This window comes from Lynx canadensis, chromosome E2 (assembly GCF_007474595.2).
Source record: "Lynx canadensis isolate LIC74 chromosome E2, mLynCan4.pri.v2, whole genome shotgun sequence".
NCBI classification, from domain to species: Eukaryota; Metazoa; Chordata; class Mammalia; order Carnivora; family Felidae; genus Lynx; species Lynx canadensis.
In genome coordinates this window covers 53,441,854-53,460,819 of record NC_044317.1, presented here as the reverse complement: position 1 = coordinate 53,460,819, position 18,966 = coordinate 53,441,854, and the positions used below count along the sequence as shown (strand labels likewise).

The 18,966-nt window shown below is 58.9% G+C and overlaps 2 protein-coding genes across 2 annotated transcripts in view; both read right to left on the bottom strand.

Annotated features, from left to right (window-relative positions):
* Window positions 1-12,046, bottom strand: part of PRR12 (proline rich 12) — a 28,840-nt gene extending 16,794 nt beyond the window's left edge. The window contains exons 1-6 of the mRNA XM_030297298.1: window positions 11,505-12,046; window positions 9,856-9,968; window positions 8,660-8,821; window positions 5,259-8,575; window positions 4,053-4,713; window positions 1,093-1,478 (exon numbers count right to left, since the gene is read on the bottom strand). Of these exons, the coding sequence (XP_030153158.1) occupies window positions 1,093-1,478; window positions 4,053-4,713; window positions 5,259-8,575; window positions 8,660-8,821; window positions 9,856-9,968; window positions 11,505-11,590 (4,725 nt within the window). The 5' untranslated portion in view covers window positions 11,591-12,046. The remainder of the gene's footprint in view (window positions 1-1,092; window positions 1,479-4,052; window positions 4,714-5,258; window positions 8,576-8,659; window positions 8,822-9,855; window positions 9,969-11,504) is intronic.
* A 228-nt stretch (window positions 12,047-12,274) lies between these two features.
* PRRG2 (proline rich and Gla domain 2) lies at window positions 12,275-18,770 on the bottom strand. Its single transcript, XM_030297302.2, has 8 exons — window positions 18,200-18,770; window positions 17,637-17,741; window positions 17,415-17,512; window positions 17,050-17,225; window positions 16,859-16,898; window positions 14,172-14,310; window positions 13,182-13,328; window positions 12,275-12,863 (listed from the first exon to the last, which is right to left on the bottom strand). Exons 3-8 carry the CDS (start codon window positions 17,497-17,499, stop codon window positions 12,845-12,847), a joined length of 606 nt encoding a protein of 201 aa, XP_030153162.1. The 5' UTR covers window positions 17,500-17,512; window positions 17,637-17,741; window positions 18,200-18,770; the 3' UTR covers window positions 12,275-12,844.
* Between the last annotated feature and the right edge of the window lie 196 nt (window positions 18,771-18,966).

The following is an 18,966-nucleotide window of genomic DNA, read 5'->3' as shown; positions in this document are numbered from 1 at the left end:
ATAAAATAAAATAAATAAAAATAAAGATAAGACTGTAAATAACACATTAAGTTCATCTCCCAAAGTACACGAGATAATAAAGCATAACACAAGTTATTAACCTTATAATTAATTCATCCCGCAACATCTCCGTCTGAAGAAACAACACCCGAGATTAAATTAAACGCGATGACGTACATCAAGGGCCACACGTGTTCCTGGCCCCGTAATCAATACCCAGTCCGTGACAGTGACTAATATGAAGAAGGAGCTTAGTCTTCAGGGTCGCCATCAAGGGAACCATGGCTTGCTGACCCACCAAGCACTTGCTCAGTCTCCTGTTCTGGGAGACGCACTGCACGAGCGCCTGAAGTCACCTACCCTCACCAAGCACCCCTGCTATTAATCCTCTGGTCCAAACCTATCTGTCCCACGAACCGAGTGGAGCAGAGATCGGCAAACTTTTTCCATCATGGAGCAGAAAAGAAAGATTCTTGGCTTTGTGGGTCAGCTAGCCTCTGCCTCAACCATTTCACCCTGCCACGATATGGGCGCTGGAGGATTTGGAAACGTCTGGGCATGGCTGGGTGCCAGTAAAACGTTATTTATAGGAAGAGGTCGTGGGCTGCACTTGGCCCATCCAGGCCAGTTTGCCAACCTCTGGAGTAGCGTAACTGGGAGCAGTGAACGCGGCGATCTGTATAAAGTGTTTTAAGATGTGGCCTCACGCTCCCAAATCATTGGCTACTCAGTTTACAGACTACCTCGGCATGCGCGCGCATTCACAGGTATATTCTGTCGATTCCACACGCGTCCACCAACACAGCATACCTCGCCAAGTCACCACTCTCTTGGCTTGTGCCATTACATTAGAAGCTTTACCGAGACCAGGACCTGCCTCCTGGAACCCCAGCCCCCACAATACCTGCAATAAATGTTAACCGTCGCTCTCCTTTATGGGACACACACGCCCCCCGCATCTCAGAGCCCCGCATGTCCTCTGGATGTTCTGGCCCCATCGGCCTGTGGATTCGGGGCCTGTCACCCGGCAGGCATTCCATAACCGCTGAGGGACCAAACCCCCGGGCCCAGCGTGCCATGCCGGGGACTCACCTTGAGGGAAGGGATGTCCTCGGCGCGGATGACGAACTCGTCGCGCTCCCGGAAGATGCCCTCCCCGCCGCTCTCGCCCGCCTCCTCGTCCGTCTCCCCGCACACGGCTGCCGTCTCCTGCTTCTTGGCCAAGTGCAGGGGCCGGGCGTCCGGAGGCTCGGGCTCCTCGGGGGACGGGGCAGGGGGCTCCTCCGGCGCGGGGGCGGCCGGCGGGGGCGGGGCGGGCGGCGAGGGCAAGGGCGGCGGGGCGGGCGGCGAGCTGGGCGCAGGGGCCACCAGCGGGGGCGGCGAGGGCAGGGCCGGCGGTGGGGGTGGCGGCGGCGGTGGCTGCGGCGTCGGGGCGGGGGGCGGCGAGGGCGGGGGCTTCTCCTCCAGCAGCGGGGGCTCTGGGGGCGAGAGGGGCGTCAGGGCGGACTACGCACCCAGGCACCCACCGGCACCGCGAGGCCCCCTCGGCCCTCACCGCGCAGGTCCCTCAAGGCCGCTGTCACTGTCAATCAGTATCAGCCCCTACCCTCCTCTCCAGCGTCCCAACACAGCCAGCCCCCTTCCTGCTGTGCACCCCCACATCCCTCCTGATCAACGGGAACTGTTCTCCACCGAGCACCCTAACACCCATCTCTGCTGCAAATCCCGCTCACCTCCACTTCTGAATCTTCTGCTCTTGCCCTTCCCCCTAATCAGGGCTCCTGAGGCTGCTTACCTGTCGCCTGTCCCCTCCCCGACTTTCCTTGTTATTTTTTTCCCAGATTTTATTTTTATGTCATCTCTACACCCAAGATGGGACTGGAACCCACAACCCTGAGATCAAGAGTCTCCTGCTCCACAGACCGAGCCAGTCAGGTGCCCTTCCCCTCCTGGACTTCTATTTATTTTTTAATGATTTTTTATTTATTTTTGAGAGAGAGAGAGAGAGAGCGCGAGCGCGCGGGTGACTAGGGGAGGGGCAGAGAGAGGGAGACACAGAATGCCAAGCAGGCTCCGGGCTCTGAGCTGTCAGCACAGAGCCCGATGCAGGGCCTCGAACTCATGAGCTGTGAGATCATGACCTGAGCCGAAGTTGGACGCTTAATGGACTGAGCCACCCAGGCGCCCCGCTCTGGGACTTTTAACACCCACCTCTGCCTGAGGAGGCCAAAGGAAGACTATTCCCTTAACTTCTCTCTCCAGTGTCCTAATAACCCTTCCCACCCAAATGTGGTGCTCTGTCCCCACCCCTCTTCCCAGTCTCTAAATACTCTCCCCTTCTGTCCCTTGTATTGTAGCATTACTCAATGTCCCCCCCCCCCGCCCCCACTCCCCATTAAAACCAGTCCTCTGTGGGGACGCGTGGGTGGCTCAGTCAGTTAAGTATCTGACTCCTGATTTCCGCTCAGGTCACGATCTCACAGTTCATGGGATCGAGCCTTGCACCGGGCTCTGCGCTGACACTGCAGAGCCTGTTGGATTCTCTCTCCTTCTCTCTCTCTGCCCCCACACCTTTGCTTGCGTGCACATACACTCTAAACACATAAACATTAAAAAACAAAAAATCAGTCCTCTCTTGTCTCACCACAGACCCTTCCTCACCCTTCAACGGTCTCCAACCCCAGTCCATCTCCCCCTTGCCCTCACCCCAAGTCCCTCCAAAGCTCCTTGCCCTGCCCTGACGTGGCTCCTAGTTCCCAAATGCCATTCACCAGCCCTTGCACCTCTTCTCTTGTTCCAGAACGTCCCTTCCAATGCCAACAGTTCAACTCCCCCAAAGCCCTTCTGCTAGGTCAAAGTCCCTCCAGGAGACCCCCTTCCCAGCTCCAGAGGACCTTCTGAGCCCCTGAAACCCATTTCCCACGCCTCATGCCCATTTGAGTCCAGAAACACCGCTCAGTCGCCTCAAAGCCCTTGCTGGCTCTCACCTCCCACCTTCCACCTTCCGTCCCAATTCCCCAAGCATTCACTCTGCACCTCTTCCTCATTTCCTGCTCAGGGGGTCTTGTCCTCCTCCCCCACAAGCTCTCCCTGCCCTTCCCTCAGACTGCTCTCTACTCTCAAGATCATTAATGCCCTCTACTTCCCACTGAACTCTCCAAGGGCTTTTCTAACGGCCCCCTCTACTGCCTTAAAATCCCTCCTGATGCCTAAAACTGCTTCCTCTCAAGTCGTGTCCTGAGCTATGAGCCTTCCAAGGTTCTTGAACCCCAATACTCGTTCCCATTTCAGCAAACCCTGACACTCTGTTTGTTCAGAAGCCCCCGGCATTTCTTCTCACCTCTGCCCTTCAGCCTCCCTTCAGCCTCCCTCTCCATTTCCCACTCTTCTGCAACCCCCTAGAAGTGCTCTCCCTTCCCTAGGACACCTCTGAGCCCTCAAACCCTCATTAACTGCCCCCGCTGCCTTCCTCCAAATCAATGCCTTCATTCCGTCTCCAGTGAAGCACCTTAAAATTTGCCCAAAGCCTCTCTCAGGACAGAACACTATCCAGACCCTGCCACACCCCCAGCCTTTCCCTCCTGCGCCCCCCCCCCCCCATGAGACCCAACTAGTCAATGTTCCAGTCTCTTTCAACTACCCTCCCCAAGTCTCTCCCTACCCCCAGATACCTTTCTGTCCTTTGCCATACATCTCTAAATCCCAGCTCCTTCTCAGATCCCATATCCTCACCAGTTTTAAATGCTCTCTCAGTACCCTGTCACCCACCTGTCCCTATCACTTATAACCTGCCCCATTTCCCACATTCTCCAGTGCCCACCTTGGGGCCCTTTAGCCCACTTAGCATCTGTGGGCAAATTAGAAAATGCTACCTTTCTTACTAAAAACACCTGTTTGCCCTCAATTAACAAGTTACTTTCATAAACAAGAGAATCTACTTCATCTACGTGAACAATGTCCCTTAAACAGTGCACAACCTGCACAACTGTACCCTGTGACCTGAACAACAGGAAAGCCCCTTCCCGCCCCCAAACCATCATCCCCGAGCTCACCGGGTGTGCCATTGCTGCTAGGGAGCCCCGGGAGTGGGGGAGGCCCTGGCACTGAAGCCTCAGTTGCCAAGGAGGGCACATCTGGGGTGGAAGTGTCCTTAGGCCCAGCGAGGGGTGGGTCATCAAGAGCGGAGATGGCTGAGGAGATGCTCTCCTGCAGGTCCCGGTTCTTGGCCACAGAGTCTTCTTCGTCCGAGGAGAAGGAGGGCAGCGTCTCCAGGTTGCGCTTCAGCTCCTCGTCCAGCCGTTTGCAGGGCGAAGGGCAGCCCAGCCCTAGCCCCTCGCTCTCGGCCGCCTCCAGTGCGCCCCCCAGCCCGAAGGCGCCGGCAGGCGGGGGGTGTGGCACAGTGGGGGCGGCAGGGGGCTGGGGCTGCAGGCCCCGGGCCGGCACAGAGGGCGGCACGCTCTTGGGGGGGCTGAGTGGGGGCGTCAGGCCGGCCTGATAGAGTGGCGGATGACGCTTGCCTGACTTGAGGAAGTCCAGGAAGGAGGCCATGAAGCCGGACTTCATCTCTGGCTGCTTTTCTTCCACCTCCTTGATCTTGGCCTCAATCTTCTCCCGAGTCAGGCTGGAGTCCAGGCTGTTGTGGTCAGCGCCGGATACAGCGTCGCCTGACGAGGCTCCCAGACCCTCACCGGCCTTGGGCACAGACAGCTTGATCTAGATATTGGGGCGATGGGGAGTCAGGACCCACGGATCTGGGGCCCCAAGTCCCCTCCCCCATCAGAAGCAGGAGCGCAGGCCCCCAACCCTCACTTAAGACCCAGGTCAAATCCCCACTTTCAGCCTGTAGAACTCTAGAATTCAAGCCCACAGACCCCTTCTGATTCCAGAACAGGACTGGAGTTCCTCCCTCGATGCTCCCTGATCCTCCTTTGCTTACAGCCCAGGAACCCAATCTCCAGACCCTCCACCCGCACCCCCAAGACGCAGGAATCTAGGAACCCCCAATCGCTGGTCCTTTAAGACCTAGCACCTAAGAACCTAAGCGCCAATACCCTGTACCTCCCTCCCTCCAGACCCCAAAGTGTCAATTCTCAGATCCCTCCAACAGTGGAAGCCTGGAATCCCAGCCCAGAGATTCATTTCCTCACAAGTTTCAGGAACATAAACCACAGCCCCCATCACGCCCCGGAACCTCAACCGTGGCCCCAACCCTCTGCTTTCTTGAAAACTTAAGCCATCCAGACCCCAGTCCCCCTCACCTTAAGTGGCTTCAGGGGCTCCAGCCGTGTGCCCCCTACCTCCTCGGCTTTCCTGCCCCGACCACGGCCCCGGCCCCGAGGTTTCTTGGCTCCATCAGTGGGTGTGGAGGCTGAGGCTGGCCCAGCAGTGGTGGGGACCTCCAGCGGGCGGATCCGGGGCCTACCCCGGGGCCGGGGTGGGCCATCACGCTTGGCCTTTGTCGGCTTGCGGCCACGGCGCCTGGGGCCATCGGGGCCTGGGTTGGGTGGACAGAAGTCGATGTCACCCAGGGGTGAAAGGGCCGGGCGGGAACGGCAGCTGGACACCAGGTCGGGCAGGCGCCGAGGGTTGAGGCGGATATCAGCGGGCACATCGGCCTTGTCCTCATCCGCCTCAAACTCGTACTCCTGGGCGTACAACTTCTTGGGCGTCTGGAAGGGCGGGTCGCGGCGCCGTAGCAGGTGGAAGGAGGACGTCTTGAGCAGCTTCTTTGGCTTGGTAGAGCAGAAGATGGGTGAGGTCAAGCCTCCCTTGGGCTCGGAGGCAGGTGGCGGCGGTGGAGGGGGAGGCGGGGGTGGCGGGGCCGCCTGGTGCGGCCCACTCTGGATCAGGCCCAGAGGCTCGGCATTGACCGTGGAGGGCAGCTCAGGCGGTTTGTTGGGGTCCAGGCCCAGGCCCGGCGTCTCAGGCCCAGCTCCAGACGCCCGGCTAGGGCAGTAGGGCCCATAGGGATCATAGGCAGGGGGGCCAGGAGGCGGCCCAGTCCCCGCCTTAGGGTCACCCTCGTCCTCAGGCGGTCCGGCCTTGCCATAGTCGTCTGCCGCCCCTCCGCCGAACATCTCCTCCATGGTGGGGAAGAAGCTGCGCTCCTCGTCTTGGAGCAAGGAGTCAGGAAAACAGATGGACGTGAGTGGCACAAAGCGGGGGGCCTTTGTGCCTTGCGGGCTGGGGCTGCGGTAGGCACCTGAGGGATCCTTGCCCTCGGTATTAGGTGGGCCTACGCCAGTGTCACCAGGCCCTGGGGGTAGTGGCTCCAGGGCCCCAAGCAACTCCTGCATAGCGCCTGGGGGCTCCAGACTCTCCTCGGGTCGCAGGCGGGGGCTGGGGGCACCAGGCTCCAGGCCGTGGCTTCGGAGGTGGGCCTCAAGCTGGAGGGGCATGGGTGGCGGAGGTGGGGGCGGCGGCGGGGGCGCCTGGGGCGCCCCATCACGGGTGGCTGGCTCAAGGAGATGAACACCAACCTTGGGGGCACTGGGAGAGGGGCTGGGGGCGTGGCTAAGGACAGAAGGGAGCAGTTGTGGTGGGGGAGGCGGAGGCAGCACCAGTGGGAGGTCAGGGCCCCCGGCCTCCAGGAGGAGGCCGTGGGGTGTGGGCTGGGCAGGCTGAGCCGTGGGAGGTGGGGGCGGCGGGCTCTTTTGGAGAAAGGCCCCCAGCTCCTTGGCACCTGCCCCATAGTGGACCACTGAGGTGGCCAGCCCCTCGGGTGTCTCGCCACCTCGTTCCGGCCCTTTCTTCTTCTCCTTCAGCCTCCCCAGGCCCAGCTCCAGGGCTGCTGTGGCACCCTCGTCGAGGCTGGCACTCGTCCGGATGACACTCTGCAGGTGATACCTCTGGGGGTCTTCCTTGGCCAGCTCGTAGGGTGTGCCCGGTGGACCCCCGGCCCCACCACTACCCCCAAGTCCCTTGGAGGCATCCGCTGCCCCATCTTCACCCACCAAGCCGTCTGCCCCTGAGGTCCGCGGGGGGCTGGGTGCCTGTAGGAGATGCTGGATGAGGAATTCCTCATCTTCCGTGCGCTCGGCAGGAGGCCCGCCGGGGCCAGCCAGCAGCTCCGAGCCATCCCCTTTGCCTTTGTAGCCACCTGCTCCGGCTGCATAGCTGCCGGCTCCCGGAGGCGCCAGGAAAGGGGCCGAGGCCAAGACGGAACTCAGGTATTTGCCAGGGGCTCCCGGAGAGCCGACTCCAGGCGGGCGGCCGGGGGCAGGCGGCGACTGCAGTGGGCGGATGATGTGAGAAGGGCTGGCCTCGCCGCCACCCCCCAGGGAGCTGGGCCCCCAGCCACCTCCGTGACCCGAGAGCGCCGGGGAATGGCCAGTACTGTAGCTGAGCGAGGGGCTGGCTGTGGGCAGCCCCTGGGAATGGGCAGCTGGCCCGGGGTATGGCTCACCCTGAACCCCATACAGCTGCCCCTGCAGCTGATCCGGGGAGTAGCTCTGACACGTGGCTAGGCCAGGAGGCGGGGGGCCACTGGGGGGCTGTGGGGGCCCCCCTGAGTAGCTAGGGCCTTTGCTCAAGTCCTGTGCTTGACCCCCTCCAAACCCTTGCCCGTAGGCCTGGGGTCCTAGAAGCCCTTGGGGCTGTCCAGGGGAATAGGCTTGGCCCCCGGCCCCGCCAGCCCCAGAGGCCTTCCCAGTGGCATAGGCTGCTGCTGGCCCACCCAGACTCTGGCATTTGGGCGTGGCGGTTGAACGGGGCGGGGGGGGCCTGTTGGCAGCACCCGCAGCTGCTCCATAACCGCCTTTGCCTGTCTTGTAACCGGGCGACTGAATGATGGGGCGGTAACCTCCACCGCCACCCGCAGCCCCACCTCCTCCAGCCGCCTCTGGGCCTGCAGCCCGGCCCGATGCTCCAGCCGTGGCTCCGCTGGGCCCAGCCTTGCTAGGCTCGCCAGCACCAGGGGAGGGCTCCCCGCCGCCCAGGGGGCTACAGGCCAGGTTAGCCCTGTGGCCCATGGAGGAGTAGCTGCCTCCACAGCTCAGGTAATGCTGGAGGGCGTGGGCTGGTGGCGGGGGCGGCGGGGGCTGTGCACTTGCCGGCCGCTGGTAGTGCTTGATGACGGTGTCCTGGCGGGGCAGGGCCCGCTCGGGTGGCGGGGGGCCCGGGGCAGCACCCGAGAAGTTGTAGAGCTGTGGGGAAGATTGCTCGGCGGCAGCGGCAGCAGCGGAAGAGGAAGCCAGCAGGTTGAACTGAGTCGGGAGGTGGCGGGGGGGTGGGGGTGGGTCAGGAGGGCCAGGGCGGTAAGGAGGGGTCTGGGCCGGGCCGAGACCAGCAGGCCCCAGGACACCGCCCCCTGCCAGGCGCTCGAAGCCCAGCGAGGATGGCACCGTGGGTGCTTGCGAGGGCTTTAGGTGCAACACATCATGAGGGGACAGGAGCCCGTTAGCTGGGGGACTGAATGGGGGATCTTGAAGGCTGAGGGACGAGGGCACTGGGAAGGGGCGGCTGCCGAAGGAAGCCGGGTGCTGGTAGGCCGACAGGGCAGAGGAGGATGGAAAGGTGCTGGAACCCGGCAGGGCGCCCGAAATGAAGAGCTCCGTGGGGCCTGGCGTGTGCATGGCTAGGGATGACGGAGAAGACCACAGGTCAGGGCGGACCACATGCCAGCCCCACCCTGGCCCTCCTGGGTCGGCGCTGGGCTTACCTGTTTGCCAGGAAGGACTGCGGAACTGGGAGAGGAGAGAGGAGGCAGAGGGGCCAGGCTGGGGGCCCCGGGACTCCAGGGCCGAGATGAGGTTCATGACGGAGGCGTCGGGCCCTGCTGAGCCCGCGTGGTGGAGGCCAGTGTCGAAGAGTCCAGAGAGGCCTGGCCAAGGACAAGGGGGTTAGAGTCAGCAAAGTGGGGTATAAGGCCAAGTTGAAAGGGAAAAGGAAGAGGCCAAAAGCAAGTCAGGTCAGGGAAAAGGGTTGGAAAATGTAAAGAGATAGATTCCAAGGGGATAAAGCGGACACAGCCAAGCTGAGGAGACAGGGCAGAGGATGACAAAGGGGAAAAAGGAAAGCAATAAGCAGGATGGAGTGTAGTCCAATCGTAAGGGCAGGGAGCCCAGGAGAGGAAAGGTAAACAAAAGAGTAGAAAAACCCAGAATCAAAGGAAGTGGGCACAACAGGACAGAGTTCTTGGTGGAAGGGGGAGGGAGACACAAAAGGATTTGGGCAATTCTAGCAAGGAAGGGGGAAAGATGGGATGACTGGAGCCACTTAGTAGGAAGAGGGCAGGTCTAAAGGGATTGAGTTCAAGTGGGAGGATCCAGAAAAAAAAAAACAAAAACCAAAAAAAAAAATAAGGAGGAGACAAGGGAAGGAGCCAACCAGGAAAGTTAAGGATCAAATTGGATAATGTAATCTACTTGCAGGTCCACCCAGGAAGAAGGAAACCAATCAGAATCATTAGAGGTAGGACTACAGGGAAAAGAATAAGGTGGTGGGCAGACCCAAGGAAAAAAAGGGAGGTCCAAAGACTTAGAGCCAATCAGAAAGAAAAGGAATCAGGAAGAACGAATTCAGAGCGCCAAGGAGCCAAGAGGATGGGCAAACCTAGAGGGAAAGGATTGGGGTGGGATAGACAGGAGGAAAAGCCTGGAAGAGAAGGTGGGATTTGGGGGCTGAGGGGACGGGGCCAATTGGAGCGAAAGAGGCGGGGCCAGAGACAAGGGTGGACGAATCCAGCGTGAAATTGAGCAGGGACCAGCAGCCTCAGAGGCAACCAATCAGAGGAGAGGCAGCAAGGGGCGGGCCAGGACGCAGGGCACGGCCAATTAGGAGGGGTGGAACTTTCAGCAGCCAACCAGCTGCCTGGGAGGGAGGGCCAGCCCAGGCGGGGCGGGACGGGGGCCGTACCTGCTGGGTGGTGGTTGGTGGCATAGCTTTGCAGTGGGTGGGGGGCCGCGTAGGCCTGGCGGTGTAAGATGTCGGTCTCGGGGTGCGAGGTCCTGGAGCTGCCATAGACCAAGCTGGGGGGAAGGGAGAGATGTTAGGGTGTCCTCTGCAGCTACCCTAGGAGAATGGAACTCAGCAAATCAACCGGGGTGTGGGGGGAATCTTACAGCTGACTGGGGGTTATCCCTAAGGAACCTTGGGCCCTAAAGGAAAGAAGACCAAGGGAACCGGGGTACCCAATGAAAAGAGCCATGAAACATTCCCCGCTCAAGCCCCAATAAATAGAGCCCAGATAGTCTCACGTTTACAAACAGACATGCACAACGACGAGGCAAACAGAAGAGGGTGAAGAGTCAGAGGGAAGTGCCCCAAGTTGAAAATTCAAAAGGCATGGACTTCCTACCGAGCCCACTATCCCCTGGACGACACAAGGCCCCGGGGCCCACCTGAGGGGTGCACACGGACGCCCACTCTAATGCAGACACGTGGGAACACATGGCCCTGAACCTCATATAGGGTCCCGAGTCAGGAGCAGGAGGTAGATTGTTCCCCAAAAGGCTGGGATGGGGGGTGGGGAGGGGATAGGACTAGGGGAAAGTACCAGGTACAAGTGTGAACATGAACAACGTCCATCCCGCAGGGTTGAGGTTCAAATGCATGGGCCCTTACAAAGCCAGGTGTGTGTGCAAACGACTATCCAGCTCACCCGTGGGGAAGGAAATATACAGAGCGAGAAGTCCCAAATGGAAAATCCTAACACATGTGGGGTCATGCCCAGCCATGCTGGGAAACCCAGGAGGTGGGGGGGTTGGGGACAGGTGAAGAGTGAAGGCAGGACATAAACAGCAGGAAGGGGGCTGATTCGCAGGTGAGCAGGGTGCCAACTAAGCACCAACAGGGCCCACGCTCACGCACACAACCACACACCAGGGAAATATCTGAATCTTCCCATGCAACGGCCCCAATTCACGGCTGGGACTCAAGAGGTCAAATACTCCGCTCCTCGCCATCCACTAGGATTCTCTGCCTTTGGGGGTGGGGGAGCCCAAGGGGGCGTGTCTCAGATTCCAGGACCCCCCCCCACACACACAGAACCCCAGCTTGGGAAGGGGGCGGGGCCCCGTGCCCACTCTGCGCGCGGAATTTCGGGGGGGGGGCCCGAGTGGCGCGGCCTCGCGCAGTCCCGGAACAATAGGACGGGAGGGGGGGCTCCCCCCAGGTCTGCGTTCTAATTCTCCTTTCCACACCACCTATGCAAGAGCAGAGCCCGGGATGCAGGGAGGAGGGATCAGCAAGCCGGGAATCCAAGGATGGGGGGAAATCCAGGCCTTGCTTCGCCAGTCCCTCCCACCTTCCCAGGGCCTTTCCGTCCGAAATTGTTTTGCACCCCCATTTTCCCGCTGCATCTCTCCCTTTGCATGCCGGAGCTGGCTTTGGCGGAGTTTGCAATTTGCAAACTGGGGCGGCGGCGTTGTTGCAAACCGAGGAAGGCCGCTCCCTTGCAAGCCGGAGGGGAGTTTGCGATGCACGCTTCGCCAGGCGGGCCAGGCCCGGCCGGGCTGGGCCCCCACCCCTTGGCCCCTTCCTCCAGGCCACCCTCAGCTCCTTACCTAGCTTTCGCTGACCTCTCGTAACTCCATCCCGCCCCGGCGCCGAGCGGGTCCCCGAAGCCGGCGCTGGGGTAGTTCCTGTCCATGAATTGGCCGCGGTGGAAATTGGGGGGAGGGGGAGGGAGGGAGGGAGGGAGGGGGCGCGCGCGCGCTCTCCTCCGCCGCCGCTCCCTCCGCTGCTGCTTTTTTTTTTTCCCCTCTCTCTCTCTCTCTCTTTTTTTCTTTGCAGCCGCCGAAGGCCCGGGAAGGCCCCGGGCTGGGGAGGGAGGGGGCAGGGGCGGAGGGGCGGGCAAGGGAGGGGGTGCAGCCGCCGAGCCAAGGAGGGGGGAAGGGGGGTTCCCCCCTGGAGGGAAAGGGGGGTAGGAGGGACCCCGCTGTCTCCGCCTTTGCCCCGGCGCTTGCAAGAGAGAAGGGAGGGAGCGCGCTCAGGAGGGGGCGTCCCGGGCGGCCCCGGGGTGGGTGCGGGCGCTGGGTGCTCGCTCTCTCGCCGCCGCCGCCGCCGCCTCCTCCTCCTCTGCGCTCACGGTGCAGCCATCTTTGCACAAGGCGGCTGGGGGAGGGGGGAGGGGAAGGGGGGGCGGGCGGCGGGGTGTCTGGCTGCGCTCCGCTTCCTCCCACAATCCCGTGCAAATGCAAAAAAAAAAAAAAAAAAGAGAGAGAGAGAGAGCGAGAGAGAAAGATACAGAGCGGTAGCACGGCCTGGGGGTGTAGGGCGCAGCGTTTGTACAGAAAGCCAACTCCGCCGCGCGCAGACGCACCCGGGAATGCAATTCAGTTTGATTTTTATTTTTTATTTTTTGCGTTCACTTTTTGTCTCTTTTACAAAAGCATTGTAATTTACGAGAGAAGCACAACTCCAGTCTCCCGGTGCAATGCGAGCCTGACCCCAAAGAGCACACTTGCAAATATGCCCCCCACCCTTTCCCTGGATTGCAGAGCGCCCGTGTGCGTGCAAGGAGAGCACACGAAAACGCGTGTGTGTGGCCCGTAGCACTGGAGGGCGATGGCCTTGTCACACCTGCTCACTCACGCGAGTCGGTACACCGGGCCCACGCGCCGGGGTCCGAGTTTCCACGCAAGCCTACCCCCGGGGGGCGGGGCTGCCGGGTACCCCCACCGTCAGGAGAGCGTGGGGGCCCGCGAGTAACCCGGGACGAGGGAACACGTTGGCCGGGGATACGCGTGTATCCGTACTTGGCGGAAACACGTGTGCCAGGGTAGGCCTCGGGCCGGACGACCACTACTCCCACCACTCCTCAAGCTCAGCTACGTGGTTTAAGAGGCCTGGGGGCTCTGGAATCCGCTGTGAATCTGGGGAACACCAGCTCTGAAACAGCTCTTCAGCGAGGCCTCCTGAGGCTGCATGGGGAGGGGCACAATGGGGAGTCAAAGACCCGGCTGTTTTTCCCCCCTCAACTAAGACCACTCCGACCCGCCCGCGGGCGTCTCAGCCAATCGCGGACCCTCTGGGTACAAGACCCACCCTCCTGTAAGGCTCCACACCGACAACGCTGGGCCACGCCCCCAGACAATTGCATAGGACCCCGCCCCCGCGCTCCAAGCCTCGCCCCGGATAATAAGCTCAAAATTCCAAGTCCCGCCCCTGAGCCCACGCCCCTCCTCTCGCAGCATCCTCCCCTCTGAGCCCCACCCCCGGGTAGAAGCCCAGCCCAGTACCTGGTGTAGGGGGGCGGAGGTGCGTCGTGCACCCCAGAGGCCGCCAGCGCCTGCTCGTAGGTGGGGAGACCTGGGGGTGGCGGTGGAGGCAGGGGCGTCGGGGGGCCTACATTGCCCAGGGGACTCAGGGGGTTAATGAGCTCAGCCCTGGGGACAGAAAGTACAGTTAGCAGGAGAGACCTACAGGATAGAGAGATTTGGGAGGAGGAGGGAAGACCTAGGGACACAGAGACTCTGAGGGTGGAAGGGAGAAAGACCAGAGGAAATGAGGGTCACCTTGAACCTGACCCGCCACACAGAACAGCACCTCAGAATGAGAGGCGGAGGAACACAGGCAGACAGGCATCAACTGCTGAGACATACTCATTCACAGACATACATGTGTTCCAGACACAGGGAGAGTCATGGAGAAAAAAAACAGCCCTGCAGAGAGGTAGGCAGGCACACACACTGATACAGACATAACACAGAGATACACCCAGTCACAAATCTCCCAGTGCCCCTCTTATAATAAACTCTTCCTAAAAACCCCCAGACCCACTATACTTCCAAGACTGACACTCAAGCACCTTTTTAGACCCTGCCACTGAGAAACACATGCCTAGACAACTCATAAGGCACACACAAACATGTGTGACAGCCTGTCACCACGGAAACTGACATGCTGCAGACACCCAGAGACCTTACCGCTAACAGCCTCGCCAGACACGATACACACAGAGTGATAGTCACACATAAATACGGTACCATGAAGACACGCAGCAGATACTGAATGAGCTCCTACTGTGTGCCAGCTACTGAGGATATTGTCAGACAGACAGACAGACACGCAACTGGACATACGCAAGCTCACAGACTGACTTTCCATGTGATAGTCTTCTCAGACCTTTCCTCTGGTGCCCACCTGCCCCAATCCTTGACCCGTCTCCTCCTTCCTCTCCTCCCCCTGCTTTCCAGCCCTCAAACCCCTTCTCTCTGAATCCCCCTTACTCTTGGGGACAGGGCTGCTGGCCTCTACCCCGTCGTCGGCAGTGCAGATACCAAAAGGCTCCCAAGCTGGCCAGGACAATGAGCAGGATGCCCGATGTCAGCCCCACAGCTAGGCCTGCTACATCCACACGTCCACGCCCTGCAGTGGGGAAGGGGGGGGGTGTGGCACCATGTCAGGGGCTGTCACCCACCTCAACAACCCAATGCCTTCCCACAGAGGGAGGAGTACAGGCCAAGAAGCAAAGCAGAACTGGGGCCACTTCCTAGGTATGTGACTCCAGGCAACTGAACGTACTCATTTCTATAAGCCTCCATCTGCTGCCCTGTAAAATGGGAATAACTCCTCCCCCACAGGCTGTGAAATTCATTGAGATCAAACACATAAAGGGTCTACGATAACTTCATCCAGGACTGGAAAATATGGCAGCTGTATCCCCGTGGCGACAGAGGCCCCTCCCTGGACACAGTGTGGCTTGAGTCCCTCCTAAACAAAATCCATCTGGGTAGGGAGCTCAGCTGCCCCCACAGTGACCGTTGCCTGATTTAGCAAATAATAATGTATGATACCCTATTAAATACTAATTTTAGATACACAATGAATAATTTTTTTTAGTATAACTATGTCCCATGTAATATTTAGGACACTAGGGGTGCCTGGGTGGCTCGGTCACTTAAACATCTGACTCTTGATTTAGGGTCAGGTCATGATCTCACAGTTCGTCAGTTCAAGTCCCAAATCTGGCTCCACGCTGACAGAGTGTAGCCTGTTTGAAATTCTCTCTCTCTTCTCTCTGCCTAACCCCCCCACACCCCACACTTGCTCTCTCTCTCAAAATAAATAAATAAACTTAAAAATTGTTTTCAAAAAGGGGTGTCTGGGTGGCTCAGTCGTTTGAGCGTCTGATTTTGGCTCAGTTCATGATCTCATGGTTTATGGGTTCAAGCCCCATGTCAGGCTCTGTGCTAACAGCTCAGACCCTGGAGCCTGCTTCGGATTCTGTGTCTCCCTCTCTCTCTGCCCCTCCCCTGCTCACACTCTTTCTCTCAAAAATAAAAAACATTTAAAAAATTTTTAATAAAAAATTTTAAAAAGAACATACTTAGACTAAAACATTTATTCATGAGCATTTTTTAATGTTTATTTATTTATTTTGAGAAAGAGAGAAAGCATGAACAGGGGAGGGGTAGAGAGAGAGGGACAGAGAGAATCCCAAGCAGGCTCGGAACTGTCAGGGCAGAGCCCGACACGGGACTTGATCGCACAAACTGTGAGATCATGACCTGAGCTGAAATCAAGAGTCCAGTTGGATGTCTTAACCCCTTAACCGACTGAGCAACCCAGGCGTCCCTATTCTTGTGTGTTTAAAATTCAAACTTAACTGATGGGGGTGGAGGTGTCCTGTGTTTTATCTAACAACACTTCCCCTCTGGAACGCAGTCCCTTTACCAACCAGGCCACTGAGGGACGAGACCTCAACTCTGAAGGAAGAGGAGAATCCACAGGAAGGCTTCTGAATTTACCGGGCTATGAAAAATCCATTTATCAGTGGGGGAATTTAGGGACCTCCCCCCAGCAACAGATCATTGGGTGTCTAGAACTCGGGGGGACCCTTTGCTAGGACCCTAGGCCTTTAGCAATCCAAGGCCATGCTTCTGAGGAGAAACAGGCACACAGGGAGAACTCCAAAGGTCTGTGAGGCCCTCCTCTGTCTTGCTGCTGGGGAGACTTCCTGTAGCACTGGGTGGGGAGCTTTCCTCAAACAGTGAATCCCTGGTGGCTTTTAGCCCCCTTAGCGGAGAGCTGCACCCAGAAGGCAGGCCCTCCAGATTCTGATATATTTCAGGTGGATTCAAGAAGCCACTGGGCCTCACTAGGCCAGCAGCGAGGTAGTTACCTCCCCTAGCAACCAGGCTCCAGTGTGAGGACTCCAGCAGACCCAGGGCTTGTTGCTAAGGGGCATCCACCCTAGCAACCAGGCCACGGGGAGGGGTGGGGCATCTGGTACCGGGAGGGGGTTCCTCCCTGGGCAGTGGGCCTTGGGTCCTGAGCCTGGCTAGGTGTGGTTGCTAGGGAGGCCTCCTTAGTAACCAGGCCAAGGCTGGGATGGGCCCGTGGGGGAGGGGAAGCCAGCCAGGTAGTGAGGGCTGCAGGCTTCCTTGGTCCGGCCTGGCCCGGCCTCGTTGCTAAGGAGCAGTCCCCCCTTAGCAACAAGGCTGCAGCCATGGTGGGGCCTTAGAACTCACAGGAAGGGTTGGGGGTGGGCGGACTGGGCAGGTGAGGATGCACAGGCTTCCAATGCCCGGCCTGCCTTGGCCAGGCCCTGTTGCTAGGGAGCAGTCCCCCTAGCAACCAAGCTGCAAAAGGGGCCGGGGCTCTGCACTCCAAAGAGGTTAGCACCTCTGAGCCTGAAGCCTGACAGGCCCCTGGGCTGTCACCCCTCTCTCCACCCGCACTTCCTCCTTCCTAAGGACAGGAGGCCTCCTCCAGATAAGTGTGGTAGGTTCCTCAGGCAGGGGCTCTAGTCTCAAAGGAGGGGACTCTTTTGATAACTACCTCCAGGAACTCAGGGAGCATGGAATTTGCAGGAGGCACATTTGGGGCAGGGGGTGTGGGTTCGGACCTCCACGGGAAGGGGGCTGCCTTAGCTGCACAGAACAAGAGGGGTCCCCCCCACACCCCCACTCACCTCCTTTGCCATTGTAGATGTAGCTCTCCCAAAAGCGCTCCTTGAAGGGGTAAGAATAGAGCAGGTGGAAAGACAGCATATCAGCTGGGACAGTCCATCCCCCCAACCTGCCCGCGCCCCGACTTCTGAGACCCAGGGTAGAGGGAGTTGGGGGCCAGGACATCCCAGGGCCTGGGGAGAGGGGCTCTCACCGTCAGAGTGTTGTCCTCAAAATACTCCCGTGCCTCCTCCCAGGAACACCGCTCCTCACGACACTCCCGTTCCAGGTTCCCTGGTGTGAGGAGCTCCAGGTCCCAGTGATTGGCTCGTGGAATCCGGCTACGGCTTCTTAGAAAGCTCTGGGCTTCTGGGGAGTCCAGGAAGACTTCTGCACCCAAAGAACATGAAACATAGAAAAATGGGGGGGCTCCCGGGACTGGGGACATGGAAGAATCTCAACCTCAGGGGATGGGGAGCTATGGAGTGCTCAGGGAGGAGGGGACTGGAGGCAAGGGTTCCTGAGTCAGGGGAAGGTGGAGTCTGTGCCTGGACACGGGCTCTTCCCCCGGACACTCACCTGGGTCTTGGTCCCCACTGGGTGAGGTGTCCAAGCAGGTGGTCAATCCCAGGTACAGAAGCAGCAGAGAGGGGGAGCCCCTCATATTTTACGAACACCTGAAACGGGGCATGGTGGAGACATCAGGTGCCTCAGCCCCTGGGGAATGGGGCCAGGTCACCCTGACTGGACTCTATGGTCCACAAATTGTAATGATTTGTAATAATAATAGCAGACACTTACCTAGGCTGTATCCTGGGCCAGGTAGTTCAAGGTAGTTTACCTATATCAACTCCATTTAGTTTTCACAGAAGTGCTGTTCTTGTCCCCCTTTTACAGATGAGGAAACTGAGGCACGGAGAGATAAAAGAATTGCCCAAGGTCGTGCGATTTGCAAGATTCAGAAGCAGGATTTGAGTGAAAGCTGTGTGTGCCTCCAGAGACTGGAGCAGGGAGCTTATCTTTTTCCCTACCGGGTCTGCAGCGCCCAGCATGAATTTTGGCACATAGTAGGTGCTCTTAAACATGTCTGTTGGTGATCAAGATTCCTTTCTTCCAGGTAGTTTCCACCTATACTTGCCTCTCCCTGTGCTCATTACCACATCCACCCACAGAGATCAAAGATTACAGGAGAGACCAGAACAGGAGAGGCAAAGAGTATATTCTTGGGTCCAGGGGGGGCAAAGGGAGTGGGGGTCCTGGACCCCTGGGACTGGGGGACCCAAGCTTCTGAGTCCCAGAGGGGCCGAGAACTGGGGGACCAGGGTCTCCAAGCCAGGCTCTGCCTCCAGGGGACATTCACTTACCTGCCCAGACCTGTGAGCGACTGTCCCCTCTTCTTTAATTGGGGCTTCCTGGGCCAGGCCAGCTAAGGCCAGCTGTGAATGGGGGATAGGGGAGAGGGGAGGGGAGTGAAAGGAGGGGTGCCCCTCTCCCTGTAATCAGACGGATCCCGGTTTCTGGCAGAGGGGCGGGGTTTGTGATTACCTGTCCTGGGCGGGACTCAGGTAAGGGACAAAGTATTTAAAGGGACCTTAGGATGAAGGGCCTAAGGTCCAGAGCCTTGTAGGGACGCCAGGGTTCCCGACACCGACACCGTGGAGGCACTTAGGGGATTGGATATGCACCTCTTCCCTTGTTTGTCCCCTGGGATGGAAGCTTGCCTGGGTGAGCTAGGGAAATAAATGTCTAGGTGTCCAGATGCCTAGATGTCTAGAAACTGGTGGGAAATGTATGCCTTGGTCCCTGGGGGTAGGTGGATGCTGTAGTAAATTCCCGTTTTCTGGGGTGATTTGAAGGACTTTGACTTCCGATTTCTCACTTGCTCTCCTTATAAATTGGAGGCAGGGGAGTTGTCCCTTCTCAATTGTCTCTCAACACGCAGCAAGAAAAGTGGCTAATATACTTGGGGAAGTGAGCTTCCCGATCTCTAGAGGAAGTGGTTAATCCTTCAATTCAGACTTGCAGAGACGCAAAGCCTGGACATAACCAGTAAATCGTCCGCCCTGGGAAATGCCTAGTGTATACTAAGCGTGCTCTATACTCGTGCCAGCGGCACCAACCGGAACCTTCG

Coding starts and splice junctions, on each gene's coding strand:
- PRRG2 (XM_030297302.2), bottom strand. CDS start 17,499: ATGAGGGGCTCCCCCTCTCTGCTGCTTCTGTACCTGGGATTGACCACC. Junction 16,899..17,049: donor TTGAGGACAACACTCTGACG/GTGAGAGCCCCT, acceptor TACCCCTTCAAG/GAGCGCTTTTGGGAGAGCTA. Junction 14,311..16,858: donor CATCTACAATGGCAAAGGAG/GTGAGTGGGGGT, acceptor TCCCCACTGCAG/GGCGTGGACGTGTGGATGTA.